This window comes from Balaenoptera physalus (genome assembly GCF_965194825.1).
Source record: "Balaenoptera physalus genome assembly, chromosome: 21".
Taxonomy (NCBI): Eukaryota; Metazoa; Chordata; class Mammalia; order Artiodactyla; family Balaenopteridae; genus Balaenoptera; species Balaenoptera physalus.
This window is the reverse complement of record NC_138902.1, coordinates 39,444,260-39,467,253: the sequence shown is the minus strand read 5'-3', so window position 1 is coordinate 39,467,253 and position 22,994 is coordinate 39,444,260. Positions and strand designations below refer to the sequence as shown.

At 37.9% G+C, this 22,994-nt stretch overlaps 1 protein-coding gene across 8 annotated transcripts in view; it reads right to left on the bottom strand.

The window, feature by feature from the left end:
* Nucleotides 1–22,994, bottom strand: part of WDR17 (WD repeat domain 17) — a 95,825-nt gene that overhangs the window by 1,612 nt on the left and 71,219 nt on the right. For 7 of the 8 annotated variants that reach the window (XM_082444084.1, XM_082444085.1, XM_082444078.1 and 4 more), the window contains 13 exons: nucleotides 21,900–22,055; nucleotides 19,073–19,137; nucleotides 16,298–16,430; nucleotides 15,734–15,825; nucleotides 14,334–14,433; nucleotides 13,362–13,501; nucleotides 11,064–11,084; nucleotides 9,296–9,407; nucleotides 6,121–6,262; nucleotides 5,742–5,844; nucleotides 4,365–4,466; nucleotides 1,644–1,742; nucleotides 819–1,002 (listed from right to left, as the gene is read on the bottom strand). In XM_082444084.1, coding sequence (XP_082300210.1) covers nucleotides 819–1,002; nucleotides 1,644–1,742; nucleotides 4,365–4,466; nucleotides 5,742–5,844; nucleotides 6,121–6,262; nucleotides 9,296–9,407; nucleotides 11,064–11,084; nucleotides 13,362–13,501; nucleotides 14,334–14,433; nucleotides 15,734–15,825; nucleotides 16,298–16,430; nucleotides 19,073–19,137; nucleotides 21,900–22,055 — 1,449 coding nt within the window. The remainder of the gene's footprint in view (nucleotides 1–818; nucleotides 1,003–1,643; nucleotides 1,743–4,364; nucleotides 4,467–5,741; nucleotides 5,845–6,120; nucleotides 6,263–9,295; nucleotides 9,408–11,063; nucleotides 11,085–13,361; nucleotides 13,502–14,333; nucleotides 14,434–15,733; nucleotides 15,826–16,297; nucleotides 16,431–19,072; nucleotides 19,138–21,899; nucleotides 22,056–22,994) is intronic. The other variant, XM_082444082.1, reaches the window with a different exon arrangement.

The window sequence follows — 22,994 nt, the reverse complement described above, 5'->3', positions numbered from 1 at the left end:
CAGTGTTAGAAATGTAATTAGCTACGTTACATCAGAAATACAAGAATCCACTTAGTAAAATGTGAATGTGCCCAAGAGGTGGCATTCTTTTAGTCCCACCTGGTCTCCATTAGCATTTCATGGGGATTCAGCTTTGTTCACTTCCTGGGGACACCTACATCCGGTCCTGGCTCTGGGATGATGAAGGCGCCTCTATTTTCTGGAGATAATGGCACCCCTGGGTCACACTGGGAGGCTCTGGCATCGTTCACCATCATTACTTTGACGGGGCATGAGGGACCATTCCTTGGGAATTAGCCATCCCTCATAATTGATCCCCGTAATTTTTAATTGCTGAAAAGTTCAGTAAGTCAGTGTAAGAATATGCATAATATATCAATGATATATTATACATCTAACAGTTTTTAATTGCTTTCTTTGTGTTTATAAAATACAAATGGAGACTATAAAGTTAAATTTAATCTACTGAGATATAATAATTTGTAACTGTGTTGATTGTTGCTTTGTCTTTCTTAATTTCCCTAAGGATATGATCTATATGTCTTTTAAAACATTTGTTACTAAGTATATCTATTATATGAATTGCTTTTATGATAACAGTACAATGACTATGTCTCTGAATTTATTTCAAGGAGAGACAAAACATTTATACCAAATATGGAAGCTTTAAGGGCAATATTTTCTCACTGGGCCTCAGGTCTCTTTATAGGTACCTACTTTTATTCAGGTTGTGCTTATTTTAAGATCACATTTCAAAAACTAATGAAACAAATAAAAAAGATGAACGTGCACAATTTATGCCTGACATTACGCTGTACCTGGATTTTTAATCCTGTGAGACAAGAGATGTGAATATCAGAATGGCTGGGCAGGTTTGATCCGGTCACATAATCTGGTCCAATAATTCCCCTGAGTGGTTCTTCTTTTAGTCTCTTCAGTAAAGTTGCATAAACCGCTCTTTGTGAATCAGAAGGGAGTGTATAGGGAGATTCTTCTGATGATCTATATTTTCAACAGATGTTCCATTTTTAGTTTTATAGAATCACAGGGTTGTTAAGGTTTAGATTAAAAAACAGTCCCTGATGGGGCTTCCCTGGTGGCGCAGTGGTTGAGAGTCTGCCTGCCAATGCAGGGGGCACGCGTTCGAGCCCTGGTCTGGGAAGATCCCACATGCCGCGGAGCAACTGGGCCCGTGAGCCACAATTACTGAGCCTGCGCGTCTGGGGCCTGTGCTCCGCAACAAGAGAGGCCGCGATAGTGAGAGGCCCGCGCACCGCGATGAAGAGTGGCCCCCGCTCTCCGCAACTGGAGAAAGCCCGCGTGCAGCAACGAAGACCCAACACAGCCATAAATAAATAAACTAAAAAAAAAAAAAAGGGGGTGGGGTAAAAAGCAGTCCCTGATGATTATTTAGTTCTCCTTTATAAAACATGGCAAATCAACTTTAGACTCAATTTACAGTAAAATGAAGGACTTAAAAAGGCAGGAAAGAGCGTTGTAAATTATTACTGACTATATGCTAAATAACCCAAGATTCATCATCCTGCCAAGATGAATAACGAGACAACCGAATTTTCAATCAGTTTGTCTGTAATATTACGTGCTACCTTCTGTGTCCCAGTTTTTATATCAGATTCACTCACCGGTTGACGGATTGTGTGCAAGCTCTCCACGCATCCAATTCCTCAGAAAGGTGTTCAATCTTTATAGGCACTGACACCTTCCGACGTTTCAATAGCTGACTGAAACACGTGAAAAAGAAATTAACATCTGCCATCCAAGACAAAGATAGCAAAAGAGCAAATGAACTTTAAATAACTGCCATTTCAGATTTAACAACTCTTGTTCACAAATCTATGTGTATATGTAAATATATACATGTAGGGGTGTGTGTGTGTGTGTGTGCAAGTCCCTGGCAGGTCAAAAATATTCAATAAATATTGGTTGGATGACAGGCCGAGCATTGCTGAGTAACAGCCACGGCCAGCTACGGTGTGGTCCAGTGTGTCTCCGTATTAAAGATGACTCTTAGAAAGCAAGTGGAACAGTAAGAAAAGAATGCCAATTAGTGGAAAGCAATGGAAATGCTGATTTCAATTCTTTAAAGACGGGGATGTGTGAAAAAAAGCAGTGAGACAGTGACAGCAGTGATTCATCACATCTGTGTATAGAAAACCGGAAAACAGATACAATGTTGTGGTTAATTATGAGGCTGTAGATAAGGAATTACTAGTCCTAGTTTCCATAAGTGACAAACTCAGTATGTTTTTCAAGGAACTATTTGGTTGAAATTTAAAAGTAAAAGCTGTTTAGGAGATAAAAAGAAAAAGAACATAAGACCTTACAGATGATATAAGACTAAAAGTAAGCATTTCTATCATTTATATCTTATGTTTAATTCTTGCTGGTTGTCATCATTCTGCTGGGACACAATCAGAATTGGTGAGAAAAAATATACAAATACCCTCCCCACACACACATGCACCCCTAACATTTCAGTAATATTATCTCAAATCAGTTGGTAGCTTGTTTTTTTTCAACCTCAAATTATTGACTTAAAATTTTTTTATTGATAACGTAGCCTGGCTCCAAAACAAATTCTTTAAATCATATGGTTTCCCTGTCTACAATTCTGCACTTGGTAGTACTTTGTCTGCCCAGTAGTTTTTGATGATCTACTGTAGAGAGAGCATTGTTAAAGAGTGAGGAGAAAAGCCAAGGTAACTAGGTGGAGAGGGCACTGTGAAAATACCAGAGAAAAGCTTACATGTGTACGGGGAGTCACAAGTGTTTCAGTTTGGCTGGAGTAGAGAACATGTAGAAGGACACAGTGGGTGATAAGGACGGAATTTGACTTCTGTGGAATTTCAAATTAAGACTAAGGATGTAAAATGTTATCTGTTCACTAGTGGGGAGTCTCACCGTCAGGGAGGCTAATGCAACCGTTTTAGGGGTGACGGGGGGGGTAGGGTCACTAGAGGAAGAGCTACCACAGGGGACAGTTAGTGAAGACAGTAACTGTGGGTCCCAGAGAATGAGAAACGTGCGGGTGTGGGAATTTACTGCGTAATTGGATGTTGACGGTGAGGAAGAACACCTAATCCTGATTCTGGACAACAGAAGTATAATGACATCATCAGAAGAAAGAGCGAACCCAGGAGGAATAGATGTGAGAAGGAAGATGGCTTTGATTCTGAGCGCACTGAGGTCAGGGAGCTGCTGGGCGTCCAGCCAGGCGCTGTGCCTGCGTACAGAAGGGTGAGTTGTCCGCACAGAGGTGAGAGGGTGGGTTCAGAGGGACAGAGTACAGGCAGGTCCCGGAGCTCGCGTTTCTCCCTCTGAACTAACACGTTTCTAACCCAGCCACACTGTCTCAAGTCTCTCCTGCCTTAGGAATAAAATGCCTTCCTTGTATTGGTGATATTTTTTCAAGGGACCATTTTCTCTCTTTCATTACCAAAGTCATATAGAGCTGAACACAGCTCATTAAATAATATTAATTCCATGTGATACATCCTACTGTTCTTACAATATATTTTCTAAATAGTGTTAAAAGTTGCTTTCGAATTGTGGTCATGCTGCCGGCGTAGATCTCTCCTTGAGAGCCCTGACAGCAGGAATCTCTGCTGCCCCCTGGTCAGGCCCACAGCTACACCAGACCTCCCCCCAGGGGCACTGGATTTTACTTTTGAGTATGACAAGCTTTAAGCACAATGGCTGATGTTCAGCAAGCTGTTAGAAAATACAGGAGTTTGGCAGGTAGGTTATACCTGAATACAATATACTTCGCATTTTTCCACTGCAGAGATGGGAAAGCTAAAATACACAGTTTTTCATCTTCCTTTGAAAGTAGGGTTACACAGTCCTGGCCAGGGGGTTGTAGGTGCACAGCCCTAAGGAAAACTTTCCTTCCTGAATCAAAGGGTCCTGCCCTCTGCGGTCTCCATCCTTTCACCCTTACCACTCCTTCTGCTTCGAATGTAGACCTAATAGCCAGAGGGCTGGGAGCTACCTGGTAACCCTGGGTCACTCAGGTAAGAGGAAGGAAGCCAAGAATGTCGGAGTTGAAAGAAGGGAAAAATCCAGATCCTCGATGGAATCTGCCCGAGAATGCCTACCTCAAGCGTCTTGACATAAGACCAGGAAACCTTAGTGTTTAAGCTAGAATTAGGATTTCTGTTATTTACACCCCAGTTCACTGCTAATTCATATCGTTTACTGCTGCTTTATTATGAAGCACATGCTTAGTAAATAAATGGATGAGTGCAAGATGTTATTTGTTGCTTCTATGATGCACTTAGACGCTAACCGTCTCAGTGAAAGGCACTTGTCTAATTTCACAGTAGAAGAGAACCTGCTTTTACCTCGTGTACTCATAAAGTGCCGGGACGATGCTTTGGTACTGTCTTCTGATAGCCAGCAAAGCACCAACGTACCCACACAATATCAGCAATTCGTTTCGAGCTCTAAAAGAGAATATATTTATTTTTAAAGAGTCCATAACTTGAGGTACAGTACATTGCTCTCATATACAGTTACTGTACTTGTGTCTCTGTATTTTGATGGGTGACATTTATAGCAAAATATGCTTAGAAAATTTTCTAAACTTGAAGATGTTTTATTCATCAGTTAACTCCTGATCAGACATGTACACAATAACATAAATTGTATTTTGAAATAAAAGTCTTTAAGTAATATTTAACTCTGCCTTCTTGTTTTTCTCTCTTCCTTGTCTGTTCCTTCATGTAATTTCTCCCCGAGTAATGCACTGGGTCGGATTGACGGATTCCTGGCATACTGTGCAGACTGCAGGGAACGGCAGAGAACACCTCCTGCACACCCAGCTGGGGAAGACTGCCAAAGTTTCACAGGCTCTGCACCATCTTTTCCACATGGCATTGCAACAAAAATAGCCCAAAACCTCTAGTATAAATATATGTGGTCTCGGGATTTTAGTTACATGGATAACAATGTCCTTAAATGATACTTGAATTCAAGGATAGTGTCTATTTTTTACTTTCTAGCACTTGCACTTCTTTCCCCAACCTAGTATGCTTTGCACACATGGAGATTTAAGAGATATGACCACTAGACAGACCACCGAGGACATGAGGTCCAAAACCATCCCAAAGCTCCGAATTGGTCCTATTTGAACCAGGTGTGTATGTGTGTGTCTGTGTGTACATACACATAACACACTAGGTATTAGGAAATGGGACCACTAAGATTTACTATTTGTTTCAAACTGACCTCTGTATTTTTACTTAAGAATAACACAAATTAAAATGTAATTTTTCTACACGTGCACCTATCTGTCCAAGATGATCTTATCTCCTGATCTGAACACCAAAAACAATACAGGCGGGATCTTCCCTGGTGGCGCAGTGGTTAAGAATTCGCCTGCCAATGCAGGGGACATGGGTTCGAGCCCTGGTCCGGGAAGATCCCACGGGCCACGGAGCAACTAAGCCCGTACGCCACAACTGCTGAGCCCACGTGCCACAACTACTGAAGCCCGCGCGCTTAGAGCCCGTGCTCCGCAACAAGAGGAACCACCGCAATGAGAAGCCTGCGCACCGCAACGAAGAGTAGCCCCCACTCGCCGCAACTAGAGAAAGCCCGGGCGCAGCAACGAAGACCCAATGCAGCCAAAAATAAATTAATTAATTAAAAAAAAACAATACAGCCATTCTGAAACATTACATAAGCTCAGTTACGCATTTTGGAGAAAAAGTACTCACTCAGTACATGTATGCAGGACTAATTTTTCAGTACGAACATAACTCAGTAGGTCAAGAACAGGGTAAATGGTATCCAAAGTCCAATTTGAACTACTGATATATTCTGGCAAAATAAAACCAAATAAAAGATTCTCTAAATAATAGGATTAAAACTTGTTCATCCAATTTTTAACTTATGTAATTTATTCTTTTCTGGTCAACGCTATCTACTTCTTTATTTTCTAGATCACAATCAGGTCCCGATACCAAACACTCAGCAATCTCTTTCCTCTTTAAATTCAGGATGGCTAGTGCTTGGTTTTAAGCCTTTTTATCAATATGAAAGAAAATACCAAATAAAAGAGTAGATTTTAAATTATACTACCAACTGAACACGTACCTTTGATGAAGTCAATACCAATAGGAAGGGCTTTTTCAGGTTCTTGACTTAACAAGTAATACTTTATAGTTTCAAATATATTGCCATCAGCATGGGCTGTCTCAGCTAATTGCATACATTCTTCTACTGTGGGTAGCTTGCACTAGAAAATAATTGGTTTAATGACACTGTTACTAAAATTTATAGGGATAAAAGCAATAGTATTAAGTGCTAAATGTTTCCAATATGCCTCCTCATTAAAGTTGCTGAGAACAGTTGTAAATGAAATAATTTGTACCAAAAGCATACATTTATGGGAATATCTTTAAGATCTAATAACAATAAATAGGGTATTACCTAATGAGCCAGTAGTTTTAATCACACAAATACCTAATAAAAGAGGTGGAAGTAAATTGTCCTGATTGTGATACTAGAATTAGTACCTGCAAATGTAATTGAGCAGGAAATGCTGAAATGAGTTACTTTAGAACAAATATACCGACCAGTCTCAAAAACTACATTAAATGTAGAAAACATAAAAGGTGCATGCTTACGTGTTCTCTACACAGTGATTTACTTTCACTTGGCCTTGAGACAAAGCAACTTTATTTTGAGCAGGACAAGCTCTCAACGTTTTCAGCTTTGACATTCCGAAATGCCACAAAGTGGAGATTTGAGCCTATGAAATTGCATTACCGTAAAATGAAAAGCAACACTCCCCGTCTTTTCAAATAATGTTTTTTTCTGTTAAAACTGAGAGTCTACTCCTCCCTCATGTAAGTTTTTCCGCTTCCATAACGTAGACGGGAATTAAGTTATAAATTAATGACTTAATAATTAATAACTCAAATCAATACTTTAACTTATAATTAAGTTATAAATTAATTTTAGATAAAATTCTGACATGTTCATGATATTTGCAGTTTAGGTGTTAAAGTTTGTTGGTTTGTTTCTAAGCAACACAGGCACAGTTTACTGCTGTCTTACTGGTCTTTGGCAACCACTGAGACGGAGCTTCCGCTGCAAAAAATATTCTGTGCTGTGACCGCAGATGATGTGGTTCATCCCCGGTTGGGTCACCCGTCTCCTCTGCTTTGAGATCTGCTTTGAGTCACTCTAGTTCCTCCTCACTAGTTTTTACATCCCCTTACGTTACTAAGACGGTTTATTCAATTTGTTTATTAATGCGTTTATTCCACAGCTTCATATTTTCCATTGTTAAAAATTTAAGTAAACTGAATATTTTAGATCCCTCAAACTCTCTCCAAAAAATTACAACAAACTAAACTAAAAGAGCTCTCATGTATGTGACATTTCATATTGTTTCCCCATCTTTATTCACTGAATGCCAGTTATTTACTGAGCAACTACTATGTGCTAGGAACTGTGCCTGGTTAGAAAGAGAAAAGTTTCTTCACTTTGCTACATGCTCTGAGAGTAGAGGGAATTAACAAATGGTTCCCACTGAAATTTCATTCTGACACAGAATATAAGAAGAGTAGGTTGATCATTCCTGTAATTCTTATCCTATCTTAAAATTCTAAAAGCTATATAACTTAATATTTAAATATAATTTTTAGGGGAGTTCCCTGGTGGTCTAGTGGTTAGGATTCTGGGCTTTCACTACCATGGCCCGGGTTCAGTCCCTGGTTGGTGAGCTGAGATCCCGCAAGCCACATGGCGCAGCCAAAATATGTATATATATATGTATTTATGATTTTTAGTCTTACTTGTGGAATTCTCCAGAGTTATTAACACCTTTACACACATACTAACTAGTCTTTCTAAAGAGTTATTAATGAAGTCTGCCAGAGAGTCCAATTATACCCTTTCAGGATGTGTGATGAAAAGACCAGGTGAATACTGTGTTTGTCCCCTCATTAATAGTTGTGTAAACACAGACAAGGATTTAGCCTCTCTTAGCCTCCGTACTAACACCGCACCTCTGGCCTCAGAGAATATGTCAGTGTACGCTGAAACACTACACAGTAAATGTAAAGGATAATTGAAAAAAATCCACTCCTGCCTCCTTCCATATGCATTTTAATTTCAACTTAAAAATAACTTTAGTCATGTTTATAAAGCAAAGCACAGATCATTTAAAAAGTGATTCACAGAGCAAAGTGTATAAAGAAGTTAAAATCACCTATAATCTCACAACCCATTGGTAATTTCCAACATTTATCCTTTCACAAGTATTTTCCCTGATACCATAAACATACACAGTCACACACACACACACACACACACTCACACACACTTTTGGTCTATCTGTATTAACAAAATACTCAGTTAGTATCCCTTGTTGAATGAATAGGGCCAATTCCCCACTGCAGGGAAAATCAAGGTTCATATAAGAAAACTCTGTTATTTTGAGAGTTAAAGATGAGAAAATGTTTTATTTATATCATCTTTTTCTTAAAAGAACTGTACTGTGCTATAAATAAAATAAATATGTACACAGTTGATTTTCCAAATGAAAATCATATGGTGTGTACATAGTTTTATCATCTGCTTTTTATTTACTTGTTTTATAGCCATCTACCAATGTCAATAAAAATAGAACTTCATGACCTTTTTAATGGATTAATAGCACTGCAATATAGAAATGTACTGTAATTAATACAATCTCCCTATTGTTGAACATTTTGATTGCTTTTATATGTAATCTTGGTATATAAATTCCTGTATTCTGTAATGGAGCATTTTTAAAAAGCACTTTAGAATAAGCAGGCCAATTTTATTATACTTCACTAATTCTTTTAAAGATCCTAAACTGCCTATTTTTAAAGTTAGCATACCTGTACCTTAAGATGCAAAGTGGAAAGGGCTTGGGATGGGAAGTTACAAACGTTGAAGTTCTCACCCCACCGTTAACTAGTTACAAGTTCCTTACCTTCTCTGAGTTCACTTTCTTTATAAATTAGGAACAGTACCCCCTGCTTTTCAGGGTTTCATGAGAATTAAGTAACAGATAGATAACAGATAGATGTGAAAATTTAGAACAGTTCCAAACATATAGTAGAAACTCAATAAATGTTCTTCCTTATTGTTATAATTTTTGTTGTCTTTATGAGAGGATTCTGACGGGACCGTACATTCATTTCTCTGCGTGCATCACTATTTGACCAAACCTAAAGCTAATTAAATCACAGCACTGCATTCCAAACTAGAATACTTAATATAGTCAGCATACCTTCTCATGAAGATCACCTATCTCTTCGATACACCCCGGGTAGAAAGCACAGAGTTTTACTAACTGTAGTTCACTATCAGGAGTCATTAGGAGAAGATCAACTGCCAAATTCCTATGCACATAACAAAAGGGGAAACTTCAATGAGGAAAAAAAGGCCTAAAAATAACATTTTAGAACTATTTCAAAGGAAGAAGACTCATTACACCTCCCTTGCTTTTCTATTTACATAAACAGTACTAATTTCCTACTTAGTTATGAAACTCCTCTAAACGTAGATTACAGAAACCAAAGGGCATGAAGAAAAAACGTATTATGAAATTCCTAAATACTGAGCCTTTATATATTTACAATTAATTTTATTATAGAATAATTCTCTAACCAAACTAAGTAGTATTAGACGTGTTCTTTGGAGCGAATTATAAGGCAGACTCTGTGAAAGCTAATTCTCATCAACTTCTGCTACACTTGCCAACAATGGACAACTGTATTTTCCAGCTCACTAAAACGAATGGCTATTTAGATATTTTAAGTTTAGATGTATGGGTATTCTGCATATTTCTTAAACTTTAGGTGGAAATCAAAGATAGAAATGCAGTTTTCCGATTTGCTTTCTAAAGATTTAATCAATGGAATAAATCATTTTGAAATCAGACATTTAAAAAATGTGTGGACTTTCACAGCTTCACATGAAAATATTTTGTATAAAATCATTTTTAAAAATCATGAGGTGAGGGGTTTTGGTTTCACGCCTCATAAGTGAGAAATCACTAATTTTTAATGGCTTACGATATTATTATTCAATTTTCAAGAAAATGATAGACATTCAGCATGACTTCAGAATAGACAGCATTCCAGGTGTGAAGTTACAAAGGTTGTGCTGCGGACTCGGAGTAAAGCCTCCTCCGCCTTCTTTGTGCGCAGCCTTCAGCTAAATCTAAATTGGTCATTCAAGTGAATAAATTATTTTAGAAAATATTAGGGAGATGTTTCATCAGAATACAGTGAGTAAAGAACAGGAATAGGGATCATTTGTATGTGTCAAATTCTCTATCATCATTGGGCAAGTAAATCTTTGAGTGTTTTTACAGGTTCCAAATTAGACTAATTCATCTGTTCTTGATAAAAAGTATGACTTTATGTTTTCTGATACTAACATTTAATAGCCGTTTTTCATAATGTCCATGAGAATATAGAAATTATCATGTGCTTTTACAGTGTTTAAAAAAGCTGTGCTAAAATTCTACTTTAACTTCTATGAACTACAGACAAAAGTCTGACTTTCTTATCCTAGAATCATATCCTGATACAGAGAAATTTACAGCAATTCTAGCTAATTTTATTTACTTTTTAGGCTAATTCACTATTTATTGAAAATTCAGTATGCCAGTAGGGGAAAATGTGTGTATATATTTCTATATACTGATATAGACCAGTGAAATGATCCAAACTCTTAAATTTCACTATAGAACAGGCATTTTAATTTGCTTAGTTGAGTTAATTATTGTTTTATTGTAGAAAGCCACAGTTCATGTTTTACACAGGTTTAAAGTATAAAATCATGAGTGATTTTGTACCTAGGTTATAGGAACTGTTCTCATTACTTTGTAGTTAGGTTTTATATAAACTATATAAATGAATTGGCATTCTGCAAAGCAATAAAGCAAAAACAGTTAATGATCATTTCTTAGTAAAGAGTTGGTATTCTAAAAATAAAATAAAATAATATGTGAATTTTTAATTGAACATTTTAATAAAACTAGATAATACCTGTATCCGGTGGATGGAAAGCTAAAAAGAAAATAAATTTGAATACCATGAACAGGCAATGACAACCAAGAAAAAGCAAACTTTTACCAGTAACTGTAAAAAACACGAAATGTTCTCGGTTTATAAAATTACATTAGGATTAGATTTCACCTGGAAAAAAGCCAGATCCATGTATTTCAGCGTCTGAACTTTATCCTGGTTTCTGGTACACAAATCTATGGCTATATAAAGAAAGGATTCTTGGAGGGAGTTAAAAGGAAGGAGGAGTTTGTTTTATATTAAAAGCAATAAGACATACAGTCAGGTGGAAGATTTTGAAACCTCTTTAGAATTTAATATCCATGTTTTGCTACTTTTTACCTTTACTTTTTTTAAAAAAGTAATCACACTGTATTTGAATTAGACGATGACTTCTGGCACAGCGTCAGTCACTTTTGTGGGTAAGTAGTGTGAGTTAGACCTCATGCTTTCGGTTGGGTCTGAGCCAACTACCATAGTTCTTGAGAGATGGAACCGGGTCCTCTCGAGGGACGGTCTGCGTTAGGTACACTTAAGTCTGAGACTGATGGTGGGGCATCACTCCATTCTGATGGGGGAGGGAGCTCTTATATCACTGTAAGATATGGGTAAAAATTAGAATAACTCTGAGATTCCCGAATCTCTCTGAAGCCCCCAGATCCAACAGGAAAGGAGACCGGGAAGCACTGCTCTTTTTCTGACTCAGCCCTGGAAGAGGAGGTGGTGTAGTGTGACAGCTGCCATAGACTGAATGTTTGTGTCCCCCAAAAGTCCTATGTTGACATCTAACCCCCAGTGGGATGGTATTAGGAGGTGGGGTCTTCGGGAGGTCATAGGGTCATGAGGGAAGAGCCGCGATGGATGGGATTTAGTACCCCGATAAAAGGGGTCACAGGGAGCGCCCTCACCCCTTCCACCACGTGAGCACAGCAAAAACGCAGCCCGTTACGAACCAGGAAGCCAGCTCTCATCAGACACCAAACCTGCCAGTTTATCTTGAACTTCTCACTCTCCAGAACCATGAAAATTAAATTTCTCCTGTTTATCAGTCACCCAGTCTGTAGCATTTCGTTCCAGCAGCCCCAGCTGACTAAGACAGTAGCTAAGAGTGCAAACCCTGGAGCCAGTTTATGTAGCTTTGAGTCCTGGCATTTCAATTTGCTTAGTTGAGTTAATTATTGTTTTATTGTAGAAAGCCACAGTTCATTTTTTACACAGGTTTAAAGTATAAAATCATGAGTGATTTTGTACCTAGGTTATAGGAACTGTTCTCATTACCTTGTAGTTAGGTTTTATATAAACTATATAAATGAATTGGCATTCTGCAAAGCAATAAAGCAAAAACAGTTAATGATCATTTCTTAGTAAAGAGTTGGTATTCTAAAAATACCATTGTTGGTATTCTAAAAATCTCCATTTATGGAGACCAGAGGCGAATCAACATCTACTGTGTAGTTCTGAGTGAACTGCTGCATGTAAGCGCTTACGACAGTGCATGGCGCACAGAGAGCGGTACGCAAGTGTTAGTTAGCGGTGATGACGATTCTCATCTGTAGTGTTCAACAGTGGCGTCTGAATAGCTCCATCGTAAGAGCGGGGGCCTGTGTGCAGGGAGTGTACAGTGCGGAGAGGTGAAAGCCCTCATAAACAAGCTCATGTAGAAACTTCCCAAGGTTCTACGTGTTCTGGGGAAAGAGAAGACAGAGGTCTAAAATCATCTTTATTCAACAAACACGTGAGCGACAGCGCCATCTCCTTCCTCCACGATGAAAGACTGCCCTGAGACGTGAGGAAGAATTGCTGTGAGCTGGAGCTCCAGGTCCCCCAGGGACTCCCCGGGGTCTGCCTCTTAGAGCACAGCCCAAGTTTGTTCCAAGTGTCCGGCTACACCATCTTTATTATTACTCTCCATTAGAAAAGTGACTTTATTTTCTAAACCTCAAACTTAGACACAAGATCTGACAAGAATGAGTGTAGACATGCAGAATTTAAAAAGTGGGACTGCGTGGTCCTGATAATCTTAAGAAGTGCACATTTACAGTCTCATGGTGCTTTATGTGTTTGAAATATTACACATTACAACTGGGCTACTTTAGAATAAGTGATGGCAGACTTCGCTACATAGCCATGGTAGTTCTCACTCTTAATTCATGCCCACATCTTATCTTTATCTAAAAGGGAGCTCCTATATTCTCCCAACACACACCTTATCAAGAGCAACTTGCAACATTCAAAAAATGCTTCCATCACTATGAAACTATTCTTTGTAGAAATGCTCACCACGTTGGAATCATCATGCACTTTCTCGCCAGCAGCTCGAGCGCATAGTGGGTTGCGGGTCCTGCCAGCTCTCCAAGCACCGTGCCCACACAGACTGCCAACTCCAGCTCGTTTCCGCGAATCAGGTACGCCATAGCCAGCTTGCTCAATGAGAAAAGGATTCCTTCAGTTTCATAGATGTTGGGTAGGATCATGATTCCCCTACTTCATCTCATAACGCAGATAAAGTTGTATCAACCTATATTCGATTATTCTTATAAAAACTGAGTGTTAACATTTGTCTACAGTACTTATGTAAGGGCAACTACAGTTTTCAGATGGAAAAGCTGATAAAGGGACACAGAGCACATTTTATAAGGTCAGAATTTAAGAGTTTCGAACCTTTGCTCACATTTTTGTGATTAATTAATAACAGTCTCTCTGCAGTATCCTCAACATGTCCTTCAGTCTCTCTATCAGAAAAAAAGTAAATTCTTAAAATCTTCCTCGATACTGTACAATGACTATCAATTATCCCTTAGGCCAATATAGCTAAGGATACGTGCAAAATAGAACCCACATCTTTACTTAGTGGTTTCCTATTATATTAGAGGCTCAAATGAAAAATCCCTCAAAAACATAACTTGTGAAGAATATACTAAAGTATTTATAAAAATAGCTGCTTTCAAAAGTCAGGGATTCTGAGTCCAAATCCGGTGATTCTTCCCTTTACCACACTACTGCTTCTTATATATGATGAAATACTTAAAGTAAGGTTGTTACAAATATGTCTCTTGTAATAAAAATAAATAGGTAAATAAAAAGATCTCATAGTCTGTAGAGTTTATCTGTGTTTATTGGGCATGTAATCGCTCGGGCTTGGAAAGCATGCAAAAACCAGATCTTACATAGAAAGTCACCGTATTATTCCCTCTCAAACATCATGACATATCTTAAGAGCTTTTCATTCACATGAGCCAATTTGAAATGTACCTCGATATTATCCACAGCGAGGTGGCAACACGCGGCTAGGACTGCCCGGCCGTCCTGAAAATACCATTCCGCCAGCTCTCTGCAGGCTTCCTGCAGGAGTCTAGGAAGAAAAAGTGTACGTACTGGATATAAAAACAAGGACGTCATCATAAAAGTGAACTGATGCCTTTTTATAACAAGCTGCTTAAGGGATCAAACAAGATCTAATTTTATATCCTTGGTTTAGGTAGAAAGCCTGATTTGGGGGGAAAATCAGGAAAGCAGTCTTTCTTAGCAGATGAGCTGATAGGCTACCTGCTCTCCCCTGCAATTTTTCTTCTTTTCAGAAGAAAAGCCAAATTTTCAGAATTTCCCATCCTACATCGAATAATTTATACCTCAGCTATAGGGGCAGTTAACCTTAGAAGAATTACAGGTTGAACAGAAACTTTTCAAGATTTAGGTGGTGACTGAAACAGGGGTGGTGTAATCTTTAGATCTTTAAAATGCCAAGTTTAGAAATGAGAGAGAATAACAGCAAAACACCAGGAAGGAATACGTTAGTCCCAACACATTATTTGCCTAACATTTTGTGATCATTTTTACTTGTTAAGTGTCCTAAAAGTTTAAATATCTTATTTCCTAGGGCAATGATAGGAGCTAAGAGAAGACGCAAAGGAAGGTAGATTACTAGATTTGAAAAAGGTCAAAAGGCTGGAGAATCCTAATTTCCATTTCTTTTAAAAACGTTAAGTATTTGGATTTCATTTTTTTTTAATTTTTAAAAAAATCTGTATTGGAGTACAGTTGGTTTACAATGTTGTGTTACTTTCTGCTGTACAGCAAAGTGAATCAATTACACATATACATATATTCACTCTTTTTTAGATTCTTTTCCCATAGAGGTTATTACAGAGTATTGAGTAGAGTTCCCTGTGCTATACAGCAGGTCTTTATTAGTTATCTATTTTATATATAGTAGTGTGTCTATGTCAAGAGGCCTAGATGTTTTTCCAGGTGCTAATACCAGGGTCATGGATTTTGAGTGATGGCAGGGAGACGTTATCCACACTGAGTCTACGGTGAAACATTAATAAACGGCACATCTTACTTTTACTGCCTCTCCTCCCCAGCAGGTTTGATCAGATTTTAGGGATTTAGGTGCTTTATATGCAGTTTCTGTACTGAAATGCAGTTTGCTTTTCTGGAAGCTACATAAGATGTGCAGCGGCTGTGTCTATGTGCCTGACATTTCCCTCCTCGTCTAGGGACGCATGCTGTGGTGAGAAATGCAGTTGAGGACACGAGACAGACGAGTCCTCTGCGTGCCAAGAAGGATGAACTGCCTGGCTCGCAAAAGCTCCTCAAGGGAAACCAGCCACAAAAAAATATTGATCCCCAACAAAGAACGAATCGCTCACTCGTTAAAGTCTTCCTTGTAGATATCATCAGAATAAGAAGATCCTTTAGGTGTCGAAACATGGAAGGTTTGCATATTTCCCTCACAAGCAGCCTGGAATTTAATGCAATCTTTAGTTAATCTGTAGCTAACTGTTGATAATGGACCAATTTCAGAATATTCTTTTGAACAAAGTATATTTAAATGATGTTTGAAATTTATACTACGATTTGGAGATACCCTTAGAATTTAAAAAACAAAACAAAAAAACCCCAAAAAACTAACCCATGAACTCTGTTGTATCAACATGAAGCTTCAAGTTAATGGTTACTAGAGTTGTTCAAGTGTATACAACGTTCAGCAGCGTAGAAAAGGCCAGAGTTCAGAGATGCTTGCATATTTAAAGATCTAAAATAGGTTCAGTGTGGCCAGAGCAAAGAGAGGGTGACCGAAATGTCCAAGAAAGAAGGTCGGGAGGTGGGCAGAAGCCAAGCCATCTACAACTCTGTCCATCACGTGAACATGCCCTTCCCCCTCCCACACGCCCCTCCCAGTGTGTCCAGCCCGTGTCGTTACGTGTTTGTACCTGTGCAACAAGCAGAGCTTCTTTAAGCTGACCTCTTGACATAAAAAAATGGACTAATTTTTTCACATCGCCAACGGCTACGCAGTATGGAATGACATCATCCTTATCTTCCTGGATTAACTGATCAGCCCTCCTAATAAAATAACAACAAAGTTTTTTTTATATGACATAGTAATTTCAAGGTTCTCAGTTTGACTGAGATTCTCTGAAGTATCTAAAATTTGCATCAGAATCCACAAAGACTTAGATTTATAATCATATCACATAAGGAGGACAAAAGTTTTCTGAAATAGTCAACACTGTTACTACTTGTTTTCCCTTAGGAAACTACAGATTTTCATATTTTAAATGCACTGAACATTTCAGGTCTTAAAATGAACGTAGCTTGGCTATTAAAGTAAGGAATATATCTTTCTGATAAGCTGTTACCTAGATACGTGTGATGGCACATCTATTCTCAATTGGATTAATGCATATGTGGGTGTCTACTTCACTAAAGACAGAGAATTTTAAGTGTTTTAGTGAGCACAGCAATGATTGGTGAGCCTCTAAATGCAAGTAGCCTAAGAATCATTAAAAAGGATAATTCAAGAAAATTTTATTTCAGTTACTTATATTTAACAAACATGAAATTTTTTTCTGTTTTTATTTTTTCCCTACTCACTGTCATAACCGGCTATGTTTTTGCTGTGCTCATATGCTGGAAAGGGTTAAGGAGCTTTGCCCCAAGCAGGGTAGCTTAAAGAAAAATAATGTTCCCAATATGTGAGGGGGGAGCGGGGGCCTGATCTTGGAGATTATGAAGGATATACACGTGTCTGTCTCTGTCTCTCCGCATCCATCACTGTCTGTCTGTCTCTGTTTCTCTTTTCCTGTTTTAAGTCCCCATTACCTTCTCAATGACCAACCTCGTTAATTCCACTCTTAACGTTTAATCTCAGTTTTATTGAAAACTAATCTGGTATATTTAATTTATGCTGGTACCTGCATTAAACTCCATTTCAATTGCCAACTTTTGGGTGGGTGCAGTAGACACTTTTTTATTTAAGAATAAAACAACAATTTTATTACTGTTTGCCTAGATGACTGTTAACAGTCTCCAGTTCAGGGTCATTGGCGTTTTCCCTAACAACCAGGCTTTTACCATCTGACCCTGGTTTCCCTGTTATAGCTGTTTAGAAGCAATATTCTCTTCCTGGGCATTTAGAAGTAGGGCTGAGAGACTGCCGACCAATCTTTCTGAATGGCTGGATCCATAAAACATGAACTTAGGAGTTGCAGGGACATGATTTTCTGGCCACCATGAGAACTAAGGAGCAGAGAAAATCAGGTGCTGGTTTTCAAAGATAAATGAAAAAGACTGTTGTTTCTTAGGTTGAAACAAAATTGTTTTGTGAAATAAATACCCTCTGCTAACCTGACTTTATTAAGGTTTCAGTGGGAGCAATGACATTTACAATTGTGTAGTAATTGTACGCACAATAGAAGATACGTGAACTTAGAATTACTTTGGATTCTTAGAGCTTAGTCTAAGGAGCCTGCAGTCTGAGGGCTGGAGCTAGCTATTGCTTAACTTACTTGGGGAGAGTAGGTGCTAGGGAATGGTCCACTTTCCCACGGCTAATGCGTTAATCCTTCTGTATTTCATGCTTAGTCTCTGCTTGATTTTATTGGTACGTGTGAGTTACAGTTGAATTTTTTTCTAAACCATGTCCCATGAAACGAAAACCAAACTTTTCATTTTTAATGCCAGAAGCAAGGTAATTACTCATTAAATAGTCCTCTACGGTAACTGGCACGTAGTGAGCGCTAAATATTTGTGGAACGAATGAGTAGAACAGAACAGAGAACAGTCTATGTTTCCCCCTCAAAAGATACATGTTGGAAGCCCTAATCCACAGTACCTGTGAATGTGACTTCATTTGGAAATAGAGTCTTTGCTGATATAAAGTTAAGATGGGGTTGTACTGGATTAGGGTAAACTCTAAATCTCATATGACTGGTATCCTTATTAAAAAGGGGAAATTTGGACCCAGAGACGCACGGGGGATAATGCCATGTGAAGACTAGGCAGAGCCTGCAGTGCCAAGGGCTGTCGGTAACCACCAGAAGCCAGGGGGACAGCACGGACCTGATTCCTTCTCAGAACCTCCAGCAGGAAGCAACACTGTTGACAACTTGATAGCCGTGAGAGAATACATTTCTGTTGTTCTAAGCTCTCAGTTTGTGGTCCTTTCCTATGGCAGCCCTAGGAAACCAATACACTTCAGAAGAAATCTTGTTTGTTTATTACATTCTAGAACAAGGACATCCGGTTAACCTTGTTCAGTGGTAAAACTCTTCTTCATCATCAGAACTACCTTGTACACATGCAGAGGACACAGCAGGAATTAGTGTCCACAGAGAGAATTTCTGAGATTATTTACAGAATGACTATTTCACGAACTTCTGGTAACCTTCAAAAAAACCTTACCACTTATATTTCAATAGCAATACATTAACCAGTGAGTATGTTGACTGATCTGTCATTTCCTCCGTCAACATGGGGGAATTTGCCTTCCACCACTGTTCTTATCAGATGTCAGCTCAAATATAAGAACACCAAATGACTTATAACCGATTCGTTTAATTTACTGTATCAGGAGATATAAAATTCAGTTATCATTTAAAACAACATAAAAGCAAAATATCTCAAAGGCTACTAGCATATTTATATATTGCTTCTATTTTAACAAAATGTAAAACATCTGTTTGGACACAGATTCTCTGCCTCACCTCTGCATCAACTTCTTCCAGTATTTCACAGACACCCCTGGCGCAACTGACAAGGCTTTGTCCCACTAGAACAGGAGAAAAGAGCAGAAACATACCCATTTTGATTGTACAGGCTAACTCTTAACAGACTTTTTAAAAAATGAACTCATATTTATAACACAAGTTTTTATTAAGAGTGTTTGGATTTCCAGGGATATTTTTTGTATACTATCTCATGCATTCCCTAGAGTATAAGTATTACCATATTTTAAAATAAAATAAGATATATAAATTCCCTGATTTAGCAGGGAAAATCCCAAGCCTACAGAAAAAGAAAGAGCAGTGGAGGGAAGGGGGGGAACAGAGAGAGAAAAAGAAAGGAGTTTGGGGGAAGGGGTAGTACATAAAGTATGTAGTTTGAAAAATATACTAACTCACCTTCCCACACAACACCAGAGTAATCTGGTCTATGGTATTCTATGTTCTATTTTCAAAGTCATATATACACTGAAATTTTTATTTCACTGTTACTTATATTTAACAAACACGGCATTTATTTCTATTTTTATTTTTTCCCTACTCATTGTCATAAATTTTATTTATTGTCATCTCTCCCTATATAATTGATATTCCTGTCTTCATATTTTAAAAATTAGACTACTACTAAAAGAAGCTCGCTGTTCAATTAAGGCTGATTGTGACTGTTGTTTGAAGACACAGATTTCACTGAATTCAAGTCTAGAAGGGAACTGAGGAGAAAATATTCTGAAATATCACTACATAAATCAAAACTTCATTTTAATTAAGGCTCTCCAAGACAGGCAAGTTCTACTGCAAATAAAGCTAGAAAATTGGTAATTAGCCTGAGAATAATAGGTTAAATTTTCAATAGGGAATTTTTAACACTACATTATTTATAATCATGTTTTTTGGGGAAATTCGTCTTTATTATAGTAGGGATGAATGGAAGAAAGAAATTGAAATGTAGATTAAATTAACTTTAAAATCACCAAGCTCTTTCAATAAAAACATGTGTTGCAAGTGAAAATAAATGTTTTCCTAATCTCATACTATCAATTTTACAGAAATAGAAGCTATTTGTAAGGCAGTGATCATGAACAATTATCAGGACACCTATATTTCTAAAGGGTTGTAAGCACAGTTCTTTGGATCATTAAGTCCACTGATGAAACTGCACAACAACAAAATTATTAGCTACATAAGTAAATGCCTGATTAAATTATCTTGAATTAAATTGGAATTAAATATAGTTTAAAATTATATACACCTAAATATATAACTCAGAAAGATAAAGAATTACACTGTTCTACCAAAATTTATTTATTCTTTTTCTCCTTCATTTTTGATATTCTTTCTAGAAGTGCCCTGTTAAAGAAGTTACTTTTAAGTCATACCTTTATTTCTTCATAAGAAAAATTTCACACTGCTCCTAAGTTAAATATTTTTTTAGTTTGCAGTTCCTTTTAAATAACATTTTTAAATGGTACACTTTATTATTTTAGATCAAGCAGTAATTCATTGTTTGTCTCTAATGTATGGGGAAATACAAAGGTGAGCTAAATTTAATTTTGATACAGTTTAATGTAATGTTACTGCTTAGTTTTACTTCATATTATTTATAAGTATTCTTTTTTTTAAGTTATTTTTTTTAATAGATCTTGATTGGAGTATAATTGCTTCACAATACTGTGTTAGTTTCTGTTGTACAAAAAAGTGAATCAGCCATCTGCATACATATATCCCCACATCTCCTCTATACGCATACATATATCCCCATATCCTCTCCCTCTTGAGCCTCCCTCCCACCCCTCTAGGTGGTCACAAAGCACCGAGCTGATCTCCCTGTGCTCTGCGGCTGCTTCCCACTAGCTATTTTACATTTGGCAGTGTATATACATCGATGCCACTCTCACTTCGCCCCAGCTTCCACATCCCACCCCCGTGTCCTCAAGTCCATCTTCTATGTCTATGTCTTTATTCTTGCCCTGCCACTAGGTTTGTCAATGCCATTTTTCTTTTAGAGTCCTAATATCATGCTTTGTAATTATAAACTTAATTAACCAAGAGCTTTTCAGAAATTATCAACCATGGAATGAGTCCATGTCAATCTAATCTTTTATTTTTCATGGGTAGGAGAATTTCTGTTGACCTAAAAGTATACACGCAAAAAAATGCAAAGCTCACTAAATGTTCCCAAACTGAATACACTCATGTAACCAGCTCCCAGATCAAGGAACAGAAGTCCCTCTTCTCTTTTGCTCTATTTCAGTCACCACCCATCTCCCAAAGGAAACCACCATCCTGAATTTTAATAGAATGGATTCATCCAAGCCTTTTTGGAAAACTCTGTTTTGTTGACTCAGTGCTCTCTAAAGATCACAATGTGCCTTCACCAGCTGACCCTCAGAGGGGGTCAGTGTGGGCCTGACAAATAGTATTCGCAAGGGGAATTCACGGGGAGCAGATTAGCCAACATAGGTTTTCTTAGGAATCAAAGACTAGAGTCGAGGACAGTGGTTCTTACAGGTTAGCTTGTTGGGAATAGAAGCTGGAGGGCTTCGAAAAGCACCCGTCATTGGGCTCCATCCCCCGAGTTCCTGATTCTGTAGGTTTGGGTGGGAAATGCATGTCTAAGGAGTTCCAAGGCATGTTGATACAGCTAGCCGGGATCTCACTTGGATAACTACTGCTCTGAGGTAGACCCCTGGTATCAGATTGGCAGAGAACCAACCAGGCCTGGAAGAAGATAAGCTTGATACTTAGTATCTAACTGAGACTTGGAACACTGTGTGAGACTCCTTGGTTTTGCTTTAATAGCACGTTTTACCTCTCCAAGTTCGACCATCAGCTCACAGTATCTCCGAATCTGTCCTAATCGCAAGTGTATTTCAGCAGCTTCCTTCAGTCTTTCCTCTTTAGTAGGGACACCAATACCACCACCAAATTTAGACATCTTGACTGTGGTTAGTTCTTGGGCTTCAGACTGGTTAAGAAGAAAATGAAATTTTCTAAATTTTGTTATGCAACAGTTAGTGATAACAGATGATTATAAAAACATTATACGGATACATATTTTATAAGCATATAGCACTGGAAATTAAATATTTTTTTAAATCAATGCTTTTTATCTATAAAATATAATACCTCTTTAAACACAATATTTTGGTGTGGTGAAGAGTAGGGCTTGGATATGCCTGGTGTGGGTGGGAAGAGGCTAAATCCCATTTTCCTTAAAACTCACCAGAAGTCCAGAGGCCAAAAGGTAGTGAGTGATAAAGTGGTATATAACTGGTGAAAAAATATTATAATAAATAAATAACTAAAAATAAAAACTAAAAATTATTCTAATTGGTTTCTATACTATCAATAGGTAACTGTTATAGTCATTAGGTGTTCAGTTTGTGATTTAAAAGGGTACTTCTTTATGAAAATAGCTGCTTCCTATCACCATCAAATCCACATCCATGGCAGGATTCTCTCCATGGTCTAACAATTCAATAGTCACCCATTGATACTTCATTGCAAATATAAGAGCTTTTTCTTCTTTCTGGTCCCAGGACTAGTTTATTGTTGGAACTGCATATCGCTTCATGTATAAGGTGACTAGTAGTTTTGTACTGAAATTCATTAAGGGATAAAATATGATCAGTTTTAATATCCCAGAATACAGCCTAGTAGGACTCTGAGACAAAAATCAGAGTAGCCCATACATACAATCATCTGGTAACAGTGTAAAGGTAAAGCATTTCAAGGGCTTTCCAGGTGACCTTTGAAGAATTTCACGAGATTCAACCTATGAAAACCATGGCTGCCTTAATCTGTTCCCAAAATAATTGATACTCTCGTGATCAGTTTTTACTGAAGGTTTATGTCCTCAGTGTTCACTTACTTCAGTCTACCAACTCTAATTATATATGCGAAA